The sequence below is a fragment of the Syngnathus typhle genome, linkage group LG21 (assembly GCF_033458585.1).
Source record: "Syngnathus typhle isolate RoL2023-S1 ecotype Sweden linkage group LG21, RoL_Styp_1.0, whole genome shotgun sequence".
Lineage (NCBI taxonomy): Eukaryota > Metazoa > Chordata > Actinopteri > Syngnathiformes > Syngnathidae > Syngnathus > Syngnathus typhle.
This window is the reverse complement of record NC_083758.1, coordinates 1,944,188-1,956,687: the sequence shown is the minus strand read 5'-3', so window position 1 is coordinate 1,956,687 and position 12,500 is coordinate 1,944,188. Positions and strand designations below refer to the sequence as shown.

The window sequence follows — 12,500 nt, the reverse complement described above, 5'->3', positions numbered from 1 at the left end:
TTCAACAGTTTGGGAATGAAGTATATTGTGCTGTTGCTCAACAGCCCTAAGGTATCTTTCCAATCAGTTCGTCATGGAGCAAGATTTTCTAGATGTTGGAATCTGAATTTTGACAAAGTTTTCCTGTTGATAGAGAGATTGATTGGTTCATTGAGAGATGCAACAGGTGTCAGAAGCAATTCTTTTTTTTCGGAGGTTAGTCCTATCCACTCTACTTTGTTTCTGGATGTTGTACACTGACCTGCCAGAAACAACTGAAGTATTCAACTGTGCATATATGAAGTTTCTTATGAACTGTAAAGAAACTGTCATGGATCGGGATGGAACAGGGCGACCAAATGCAGCTTGGACCAGGATTTATTTAGGGAAAAGGGAAGTGGAACGAAGCATCAAGGGAAACAGACGGGAACTAGCAAACTAATAACATGATTGACTGACCGACAGGGATGGCAAAAAGAAACAGACTTGATAACGACAGGAACCAAAAAGACATCAAACGTGACGACATCAGACGTGACGACATCAATGATCTGACGGGGAGTGAGGGGCAGACAGGACTTAAATACAAAACAGGTAACAAGAGGCAGGTGACTGTGGTTACATTGATTGAGGTGACACAGGAGGGGAGGGGCGACGCGAACAGAAACCATGGTAACAAACATAAAGCAACCGGGGACGAATCGTGACAGAAACTGCTGTTAAGATACTCTGTACATTATTATTGTCAAATTCAGTTCTGGTTCTGGAAGGCAACGCCGTCTGTTTGTCATCCCTGGTGTCATCATGACAAGGATAATGTGACATGCCGTAATTGGACCTCTGGTAGATTGTCAAAATTTGCCCTGCTATGGCCAAAAGAGAATTCCTGCTAGTTTTCAGCTTGCGGATGCGTTGCAGTGCACCGTCATCTTCTAAAATGTAGTAATGGATAAATGCAGCTTCAAATTTGCTTCATGAACCAGTTGTATTTTTTGACTCCTCTAGATTTCACTTTCTGTTTAACATTGGGCTGAAAGAAAACTGACTTGCAATTTACTCAGTCCCTTATTTCAACCAACAGTGCCATCTAGAGTCCAAAGAAGATTTCATGAAGCAAATTTGAAGCTTCATTTTCCCATCACTGCTAAAATACCACTTTGGAAGAAACTTCCATTGAAACAAAGATGACAGCTACATGTCCTCTTTTCCCTCAACATTCTGCTAGAAAAAGGAGAATGAGCCTCTTATCTTCATCATTCACACTATGATCGAGAACTCGGCACCACGGCCGCAACTCTACCAGCAAGTAAGATTTCAGGCAGGTTCTGGCTTGAGTCACTGTTGAGTCAGTCAAATTAGCATTCAGCAAATTGTTTAAGCAACAAATGTTTCTTTTCTCAGACGGTCGACTCAAGCCAGACCGGTGCCTTTGTATCTGACATGATGTAGTTATCTATGTCTCCCCTTCAGTATGCACCTCCCATTTCTCCATTTTGGATGTAGTCATCACGTCCACAGAAAAAGCTCATTATTTCTCATTTGCATACATGGTTTTAATTGATTTCACTGGCTGTTTGCTGTTGAGTTGACTTGAACATGGCTTATAGTCCAATGCTATATAGTCATGGATTTCCCATTTACCCCATCCTTGTCCACAATACTGTTAATGGTGAACATTGTGTCTTCAGATAAGGAGTCTTGGTTGTTGTTGTGTTTTTTTGAACAGTTACATGTCATTCTGTGATTGCATTTTTGTTTGCCTCCCTACTATGATTACTGGGTTCATATGGGTAGTGGAAGGTGGAAAAAAGTGAATTGATCTTTGGAAAAATGAATGGAAGGTTTTATCCTGGACTGCTAAAGATGTTCTCAAGCAAAACTGTGGGTTGACTCCACACTTTGCTGAATGTTGCCATGTGGCAGAGCAGTACATTTTCCTAAATCTGCCCTTTTTTGGTAAACACATTTCCTAATCCTCCAACCTGTCAAAGAAACTGAGTTTCTTATTTTAACTTCATTTCTATTGTACTGCGCTTCAAACTGCATGGGATGATTGCTATTTGAAAAGTTAATTTCACACATCAAAACATCATTATAGACGGGTGATTTTTCCTATTTGGTATTTGGAAGGTTTCACAGTTTCCCATCTCACTTTTTAGAGCGTTAAAGTGGTCTGCTTTTCATCACATGAACGGATTTTTCTTCCCTGAATGATTTCAATTCATCCACCCTTTATGCATAAACATTTTCCTCCCGTGTTTGTTTTTCCTCCAGATAACTCCAGATGACTACAAAGACTGCTCTATAATCCAACCCGCCGACGACATTGATGTAAGACAAACTGTATTCCGTATTACCCATATGTATGTCACAAACGACTGTCGTTAATGTGTTATGATTTGCTATGCTAGACCAAATTGAGCAGGTTTTGTGAGCAGGACAAGTTAGTGAGGATGCAAGAGGAGAAACTACAGCAACTACACAGAGAAAAGGTAATGCATGTCATTCGTTGTTTTGGATCTTATGTTTCATGGAAACTTTATATTGGAATGTGCATTGTCCATTTCCAGCACACTCTGGAGACAGCACTGCTATCTGCCAGTCAAGAGTTAAGTGACCAAAGTAATCCCAGTGCGTCAGCTACACAAAGTCTGGTCCAGCAGCGAGATGTGCTCCAAAATGGCCTGCTTAGCACTTGCAGAGAACTTTCCAGAGTCAATATGGTGAGAATTCCTCCATATTCAGTGAGAAGTCCAAGCACGGTTGGGTTTAGCGCTCATTGAAGCACACACTGTTGTTAGGTCTTATGCAAGAGCAAAAGGGAGGTCTGCCCCGTTGTGGGCGTAAACACAATCACTCGGGATATGATTTGGATTGATGACTACATTAATTGAGAGAGTTCAATGCACGTCGTCGTCATATTTATGAATGCAATATGATGACATCCACCAGAAGGCTTCAAGTTTAGGCTACTTTCAGCCACCAAATTGTCAGACGTGCCAACAAAAACCGGGAATGACATTGGCTGCATCACGGTTGCTTTCAGGAGCTGGAGCGCTCATGGAGGGAGTATGATAGGTTGGAGGGAGACGTCACATTGGCAAAATCCAACCTACTGGAGCAGCTGGAAGCTCTGGGCAGCCCACAGGTTACACACACACCTTACACACAGAGTCACTTTTTTGCCAGTTATTTACATTTGTTTTTCTGTCCTTGTGCACCTGGGGATTTAGACAGAGCCTCCAAGCCAGCGGCACATTCAAATCCAGAAGGAGCTGTGGAGAATTCAGGATGTGATGGAAGCATTGACTAAAAATAAACCACAGCGCAGCATAGACAGTGAGTGTCATTCGTGAATGAGCTATGCGTTATTGTGTTGTGAGAATCACAGAATAAAGCAAAAAAACATTTAATTATTTTCTCAATTTAGCTAACAAAACACTCGAGAAATGTCAATCAAAGTCTAATTATAAAATTTCATTTCTACAGGTTGTTCTGATTCCAAGCCACTATCCAGCCAACACAAGAATGAGGTAAGCTTCTGCATTAGCACTTTTTAATCTTGTTTAACCTTTATACATAATTGCAAACATGTATTTTAGGTGAATTTAAGACATTGCCCCATTGGCTTGAATGTGAAATCAGTGGTTCTTAACCTTTTTCCTTGTTCGCACCCCATTCAATTCACCAACCAGTTCTCGCACCCCTAACCCTAAATAATTATTATAATAATAATTGGTTTACTTTACAGCTATAAAGTAAGGCTTAATTAGCATTATCCGTAATGCCAATTAACACAATGACTTCTTGATTTCCAGAATTTTTCTCTTTTTTCGGTTACCCGACCATTATCCCCGAAAAATTGTAAATTTCCCCCAGGGTATCCTCGCACCCCCTAGGAGCACGCCCGGTTAAGAACCACTGCTCTAAATGGAGACCTTGGGAGTTACTGGCCTGTCCAGGGTGTACACGCAAACCCACGAAATGCAAGTCGTGTGGATTGTACAACATGGATGGACAGAGAAAAGAGACAGATGAATCTGAAGATGACTCTTAAAGACAATAAGAATAACACTTGTTTTGTTATTGTGGCTGCTCACCGTGATGCAAACCTTTAACATTCCAAACCAAACTAACCTACAACTGTGCCAGTCTGTTCACTGGAACCCATAAACCATCCGTTAAATGAGGTCCGCTGGAAAAAATAAATCTGTAGTTCATCAAATTTTATATGCTAATGTCTCGTTGGCTAGGCCATGCTGAGATGAACTACACCAACTTATTGTGGTCTTGCTTTTTATGTACCGGCGATGATTTTCTTCAGCATGCAGGATTTATTTTTATTTATTTTTTAATTTTACAGTGGTTTACCAAAATTCCCATGAACAATATGCATTTTTAAAAAAATATGTTTTTGTAAAAACAATCATCTAAAATCCGTGTGGATTACTGTAAAAGGTTCAGCGGGGAAAAAATAAGGAAAAAAATTCACATTGTTTATAAGTTCGCTAATACCTGGGGGGTGTAAAATACAAAAAAAAATGTGTACTATTAGTATATTGTAAAGTCACCTAACAATCGTTAGAATTTATGTTATAATTCTTCAACGTACGTTAGTAAGTGTCATTTTCTTTTGTAGCCACTAGACAGCGTCATCACACTGTCTAAGGTTTTAGGCGACATACATAAAACATACTCAAATGTAGTACTTCACATAAAGTACAACATTCAGAACCAATTAATAGCATTTAGAAGCAAAATAAAGATTTTAAAAATGCTTTGAAAGACCTTAATCATTGCTATGAGAAAAGGTAGGAAAGATCTTTTTAACCTGTATTTAAAAACATTTACACATAATTAATATGTTTTCAATTTTTTGTTTTAAATTTTTTTCCCAAATCTGATAATTAAAGAAAATAACAAATCGGGGTACCTCATTACACAAAAGTACAGATGTCTTGTGCTCGTGAAATTGCAGTTCTTCATCACTTAATCGTGTTATTTGTGATTTTGCGATGGCCTCATTACAGCTCCGGACTAGATTTTTACTCGTTCCATGATTTCCAATAAAAACTCACCCGACATTCTGAACCCAATTGTGTTTGATATCAGTCAGAGGTTCTTCTGAATATCGACACTGGATTAACTTTTACATGCAATAATTGGCCTTGGCAATGTGGTCTTCAAATCAAATTTTAGATGCTTTTCACACAAAAAAGAACACTTTCTGATTACAGCTCACTGTCCAACGCTTACAAACCTAAACCTTTAAATTGACGATTGTGATGGTAAGAAACAACAATTGATTGTCAGAAACAACAATTACAAACAACTTCCCCTTTTCTTCAACGTCATCGGTCAACCAAGTAACATCATGTTTCTTGGATTGAGACCAGCCGCTGTGTTAACTTTTAACAGGCAGTGACATTGCTGCCACTCAGTCCTATCAAGACGGGAAACGGCGTTCCCCCCCGTCCACCTCTTCCACAGTACTACTATTCATCCGAGCAACCCCCTCACATCCCTTCCCACCATCCAAACTCCAGCAGCCGCCCACCTCCTTATACGCAACGTCCCGAGGACCGCAAAACCGGCTCTAGGAATGGCGCGCACAGTGTAAGAGCAGCGCAAAACGTCCATAGCGTGCCCATTCTGTCAACATGTTTGGTCTAGTTTTTGTCTGTGATGTCACTCGGTCATCCTCAGACGATTTTGTGTTCTTGCTGTTATTTGACATTCATTCTCATGTATTCCAATTTTATTTGAGACCCTTAGTTGAATGCTGAAGCTCGTTTTGGCAGTTTCTGAGGAGCTGGCTTTTAATACTAGAATTTCATTCAAAATTGACTTGAGAAAAATCGCTTCAAGATGACGTATTTTTTTCTGGACGCTTGGGTGACATCAAAGTGCTTAAAACGAAATGTTCTGAGATTTTAGGATTTCGGCAGCCGGAGCCCACATGAAAGCAAATCTGGTTATTGTGTATTATTTTAATGGATGTTTATTTTTAGCATTGATATTAATGTAAAGAGCTATTAAAAATATTGAAAATAGGGAATAACGAATCTTCCCAACGGACAAGTTCATATATTGCACACAAAAAAATTAAACTTTGTTCATGCTGTTTGTAAATTTTTGGAAAGGACTCATGGTACCCAGATCCACTCAGCTTTATGTTGTCATTTTTCTAAAAATTCAACATTCAACATCAGCCATCTCAGTTTGTCACCTACAAGCAGTTCACACAGATGTTTGCATGTGTTTTGTGTGTGTGTGTGTGTGTGTGGGGGGGGGGGGTACGCATGCAATTCTTCTTGGTGTGGTTTGCAACGCCAATTTTACTGTGAAATGTGGCATGAAATAAAACGTTAAGGACAAAAATCGCATATTTGAATGAATTTCATGACAATATCTCATATCTCATAACAGACGATTAAAATGACCCCATCAGTGTTATGTTTCTTTGTGTTTGGTCAGACATGAAATACTTTGTGTGTGCCTCAACGTCACTAAATGTTTCTCCACCCCTACACCACACAGCAAGGTCCAGACTATCGGTTGTATAAGAGTGAACCTGAGCTCACCACAGTCAAAGAGGAAGTGGATGAAGTCAACGGTGAGGACAAAGACAAGGACAAGAATGAAACTGCTGAGAATATTGAAATTGTAGCCACAAAAGGTACTTCTTTTTTTTTTTTTTAACACTTGACTGAATGTCTTGAATAACTTATGATTAATTATGATGATTGTTCAACACAGTTGTACCCCTCTACCCAGTGGGCATTATTCCTCCGAGAACCAAATCCCCCATGAGCCCTCCCGAGTCCACAACTATTGCCTCCTACGTCACCCTGAGGAAGACTAAAAAGACAGAATCCAGATCGGTATGTTTTGCTTTTAGCGTTAACTTAGTAGACAACACCTCCAAGATTGATTAAATACTCTTAAGTCTGTGTTTTGGTCTTTGTAGGATCGTCCCAGAAGTGCACTAGTAGACCAGATTGGCTACGGGGAGAGAGAGGTGGGCCGACCCAGGATGAGTGTGGAGGAGCAGATGGAAAGGATGAGAAGACACCAGGAGGCATCATCTCAACGAGAGAAGAGAAGAGAAGCCCTATCTCGCTCGCATTCGTTTGGCAAAGACGAGCCCTTTGTTATGCCACAGGTGATAAAAACAGAACATCGAAATAAAGTGTTTTTGTGTGTTTGAAAGTGTTTGAAATTTGAATGTTGATTTACTCAGTTCCGGGACCTCACAGAGGGAGCCTGCGCAGACCCAATTGAGCTGGAAGCAGCCCTGAAGCAAGTTACAATGTTTCACAATGAGCAGAGCAGGACGGAAGCTGAAAATCAAACCTACACACAGAGTGTGCCGAATACATCAGAGGTTGATAGAATTTTGCTATAATTAGTTACCACAGCTAAACAACTCATCAGTATATGATATACTGTTTTTATGATCACTACATCATACCTCTAAATTTGTTTAAATCAAAGGTGTCAAACTCAAGCCCCAGGGGAGGCCAGATACGGCCCGCCATATTATTTTATGTGGCGGACAACTAAATCAACTAAATGTGTCAATACTACTAAAAGTATTTCATGGCAATACTAAAATTACAGATGATTTTCACTTTTAATTGCGAGCAATTTAAATTAGCATTGACCTTTCTAAAATATTTGAGCAGATTTTACTCATCTCTGATTTCAAAACTATTCATCAGTTTGTTGTGTTATACTCTCTATATATCGCATAAGGCATTGACAGTCATAATGGCCCTCCAAAAGAAACTGACTATGATGCGGCCCGTGATAAAAACGAGTTTTACACCCCTGGTTTAAAACATACTTGTCATCCTACAAGTTTGTAAATAGAGGCAAAAACTCTATGCCTATTAAATACGGTGTACCGCAGGGGTCTGTACTTGAACCAGAATTCTTTGGTCTTTAGAGGCTGCCCTTGTGGAGTATTATTGGACAGTCTGCCAATTTTCACTGCTAGAAAATGGAATAGAAAATACATTTCTATCTTCGGGATTTTGAGCTGGTAACAAAGCAGCATCTACAGAAGCAAGAATTACTGACACAGCTTACAGCTATCAATGTTAAAGCACCATTTGTAATCCTATCTTGCATGCTGGAGTGTGGTTACTTTCCCAATGAAGCGCAACTATCATCTCAGAGTGTAATCTGTGCCAAGATTTGTGGAATTTTAAAGGAAGTCATCTCGGCTTTAAATGTTTTATCTGCTGGATGCAGCCAGGGTCTAGGCTGCTTTCCAGTGTTCTCTTTACCAGTCCTCAGGATACATTTGAAATTCATTTAATACATGCAAGTCACGTAGTATGAGATAACAATACAAAAGTCCTCATGTTTGTTTGGAAATGATATGACATCATGTTTGTGTTGTATTTTTTTAGCTGTGTGAAATGCAGACAGTAGTGATTTTGGACCAGCACACTGAGACCCAGCATGTGGAGATTGTAAGCCTTCACTCCTTTGAGGATGACAACAGCAGAGGCGATATGACCAGCTCACCAACCAATATCACAACTGAAAATAGGTGTGTGCTTGTTTGGAGTATTCTCCCATAATATTCAATGTTTGTGTGCAAATCATTTCTCAACATCATCTCTTTTACTAATTCCAAATTGCTTTCATATTTAATAATAACCAGCTTCCAGAGTCCTGATCCAGAGACGCCAAGTCCTGACCCAAAAGAAGGGGAGGTAGATGTGCTCCAACAAAATTCCAGGGAGGAAAGCCTAGAGAAGCACTTGGAATCTTACAACCAGCTACCAGAAAATGACAAGAAAAACAATAACAACTTATTGGCTTGTGAGTATATACAGTAGATAAAATCAGTGTAAATACTGCTAAGTAAAAAAACATAACTTTCATTGTTCTCTGCCTCACAGCACAAATATTCACTATGGTGAGCAATGACACATGAGCATCAACCTGGACATCCACGATGGCATCCCATAGAGCCCAAATGTAGCAAGTTACAAGAAGCTCACCCCCCAATTTCCCACATTTACAACACAACTACGATGACACAACAAGGAGACTGAAAAAGATGATGGCAAGTGGTCGAGGCAGAGACTTTAGGTGTACATGTTGTTATCCCAAAGGTTTTTTAAAGTTAAACATAACAAAAACTAACTAACTTTGTATCAGTACTTCAATTCAAAAAGTGAACCTCGAAGTATTTTTCCCATGTAGTATTTAAATCTGTACAACACAAGTATCACTTTTTGAATTAAACTACTGAAACAAAATGAAATTGCATTCAATTGTCTAACTTTTGAGATGAACCAGTATATTATAATAATCCATTTATTGATTATGTTTGGAAATTTTCATGCGTACTTGCCTAAAATATGTTCCAACAAAACTAGATTATATTTGTTCACAAAGTCTTATAAGTTAGCTTTCTCTGTTTCTGTTTCTACACCAGTTCGTTATTTTGTTATAAAAGCTTCTGAACAATTTTCTAACCTGTTTGCTGCTGAGCAGTTGTACGTGACATGTGGCTGGATGGGCATCTGACTACAATTGTAAGAAAAACAGATGGATATTTATTAATTTATTCATGAATTAAATCTCTGAATGTTCAAAAGTCCTGTTTCCATGCTGCTCAGAGAACGTTGCCATAGCGAAAGGAGGAAACTGAATTAGTTGAGCCTGAATCAATCGAACGGATAATAATGCAACTTGATGCATTTTGCAACACAACCAATTTAACTACTTTAGTTTATGCAAAAAAGTATTAAGTATACGCCGAAAACTGAACAAAAAGACATAGCTACAAGAATAAAGCACATTATGTAGTGATGGGGGAAATGGAGCTTCAAATTTGCTTCATGACCAACGTGTTGTATTTTTCGACTCCACTAGGTGGCAATGTAGGTTTGAATACAGATGTTTCAGAAATGGCAAGTCAGTAATGCTGCACGATCGAACACCAAGGCTTTGTTACAAAATTTGAATGTTACTAATTATAAATCATAGTGCGACACTAACATTAATTTGTGAAATCATAATAAATTTCCAATAGTCTTTACCAAGAACAGTACCAAAAACGTGTATCAGCTTGTTCTTCGCCTATGTAGTAAATTTCTGCTCGTGTTGATTTAATCCTATTAGCAACATATCTTTTCACAAAATTAACCTTTTTCTCATAAAATTACATAAAACTTTGTTTTGCAAACCATTTTTGCAGGATTTGATTATTTCCGTAAAAGTAGCTAAATTGATAGATGCATTGTAGAAAACACAACTTGTATTTTGAGGGAGGGCTTAAAATATCAATTATTGATATTTACGGGAACTATGTTACTTAGCACAACAAAGCAAGCAAGTTGTTCGCTCCAAAACAATTTGCCAAGTTGGTTTTAAATTTTGAAGTTGGAGGGGACAAACAAGAAACAACGATTCTGTAAACTCGTTGCTGTGAAAGAGAATTCTCACAACAGCAAAATGTAAAATATTCAATTAGAATGCCCAACGTAAAATTGTATGGAAGTTTGTCACCTAGAAAGTTCAGAAATTTTTCGTGCAACATTAATAGAATTGTATATGCTTTATTCTCTATTTTTTTTTTCTTCACAAATGTCCAACATTAATCGACTAAACTACAACTTTATCCGTTATTTCTCATTTCTTCACTGTAACATTTTTATGACAGTGTATCACTAATACTTCATCGGTTTACATACAAATACATGCACTATCTCTGATTTTTATTTATTTATTTTGCAGGCTTAGTTTTGTGTCCTACATCAGCGGCGGAAAGAAAGATTTTTTTGTCTTTGCCTTTTTACACTTTGTGCAAAAGCTGGATACCTCCACAATCATGCGCTTTCACAAAGCCGCACCATTTCCCAGAGAGGCGGAAAATGATCTGAAGATTAAAAGTGGGAAATGGTGTTGCTTTTACAAACCGTGTGATCTCGGAAGTTTAGCAATTCAAACAAATTTTGTGAGTGAAATGTGACATTATGCTAATTAGATTTGGTTTCTAACTACAGTACAAGTACAATTTGATATGCAGTACATACAATTTGTTGATATGTGTATTCAAACTAGAATATAATATAACGATGACATTGTACAGCCTGGGGGGAGGGGGGGTGGGGTAGTCGATAAATTTTGTGTACAGCTGTATATAATGGAGCATTTGAGAATTCGTACGGTGAATGGCACCAAATCACAACACATGCAGTGCTTTACTTCAACTCCAAAGTGACCACGACTAGGTTCTGTTTGAATTGATCATTTTCATCCATCTGGGTTGACTCTCCAGTGTCATTTCCAGTGACATTTATTCTGTTTAAGGGATGAGTATGAGGCAAAAGGGTAGACACCCTAAGACAGTTTTCTGTTAAAGAGAATAAAAGAGAATAGCACATGTACAAAGCAATAAGTGGGACTTGAGAACAGAAAAGAAATGAAAGTGATGTAAAAATCTGTATATATAATAATAATGTACAAATTAAAAAGAAAAAGAGCAAATATATTATAGAGATTATTATTAATGTTATTAGATCCAATATGCAAAACGTTCATACCCCATGTGTTTTATATTGTGGAATAAATGTTGAAGTTCATACAAACTTGATTGCTTTTTTTCTGTTTTCTCCTCTTTACCCACTATCATTTTGTGGCACTAATTTAAATCTATTACTCAATCTATTTTTTTCATTAAATAGAAAACAATGATCTTGATAGATAGATAGATAGATAGATAGATAGATAGATAGATAGATAGATAGATAGATAGATAGATAGATAGATAGATAGATAGATAGATAGATAGATAGATAGATAGATAGATAGATAGATAGATAGATAGATAGATAGATAGATAGAATTTAATTTGTTCCAGGACCTACTTCGTACGTTGAATTAGTCGTATATTGGATCAAATATTTCCAGGAGAATACACTGTAATTCGTTTACCGTGTTTTTCCATGCATAATGCGCAAAATTTAACGAATTTATTGTCCTAAAATCTGGGGTGCGCATTATGCATGGGTACAACAATTTTTGAAGAAAATCTCCCTCGAAATAAAACACACCTTTCTTCTTGTTTGTTTGTCAATTCCGCATCGCATTCAGCCATCCTGCCCAACACACTTAGTAAAATTCATAATTGACGACACATCGTTTGATGCGATGATGCAATCCTTGATTGTGTGTTATTGTCAAATATTGTTTGGTTTTTAATCTCCATCGCAAACCGGATATCATACGGAGGCCGCCATTACAGATGCGCAGAACGGATGCGCAAGACACGTCAGCAGTATAAAGACCGAGAGTTCAGTTCTCTATCTAAATGCGTATTGTAGGTAATATTTTATTTCACAACACTTTGCCTTGTTCCTTTCTTCTCTGGTGTTCACTTCAAACACGCTCCATACGAACACAATGCTCTCGTATCAGACGCTTGCTCGATCACCTGCTCGTTTGCTGTCACAATGTACCCTACACAAATCCGAAACATTTCTTTGCTATCG

The 12,500-nt window shown here is 38.1% G+C and overlaps 1 protein-coding gene across 13 annotated transcripts in view; it reads left to right on the top strand.

Moving 5' to 3' along the window:
* The window catches only part of LOC133145116 (pleckstrin homology domain-containing family A member 5-like), an 82,035-nt gene extending 70,438 nt beyond the window's left edge, over positions 1-11,597 (top strand). For 3 of the 13 annotated variants that reach the window (XM_061268236.1, XM_061268232.1, XM_061268237.1), the window contains 14 exons: positions 1,205-1,285; positions 2,254-2,310; positions 2,391-2,471; positions 2,550-2,702; positions 3,026-3,127; positions 3,213-3,318; positions 3,469-3,512; positions 6,520-6,658; positions 6,739-6,863; positions 6,950-7,144; positions 7,223-7,366; positions 8,400-8,542; positions 8,657-8,817; positions 8,898-11,597. In XM_061268236.1, the coding sequence (XP_061124220.1) occupies positions 1,205-1,285; positions 2,254-2,310; positions 2,391-2,471; positions 2,550-2,702; positions 3,026-3,127; positions 3,213-3,318; positions 3,469-3,512; positions 6,520-6,658; positions 6,739-6,863; positions 6,950-7,144; positions 7,223-7,366; positions 8,400-8,542; positions 8,657-8,817; positions 8,898-8,932 (1,566 nt within the window). In that variant the 3' untranslated portion in view covers positions 8,933-11,597. Of the gene's footprint in view, positions 1-1,204; positions 1,286-2,253; positions 2,311-2,390; positions 2,472-2,549; positions 2,703-3,025; positions 3,128-3,212; positions 3,319-3,468; positions 3,513-5,397; positions 5,596-6,519; positions 6,659-6,738; positions 6,864-6,949; positions 7,145-7,222; positions 7,367-8,399; positions 8,543-8,656; positions 8,818-8,897 lie in introns of those variants that run through there. The other 10 variants (XM_061268241.1, XM_061268239.1, XM_061268240.1 and 7 more) reach the window with 8 other exon arrangements.
* The last annotated feature ends 903 nt before the right edge of the window (positions 11,598-12,500 follow it).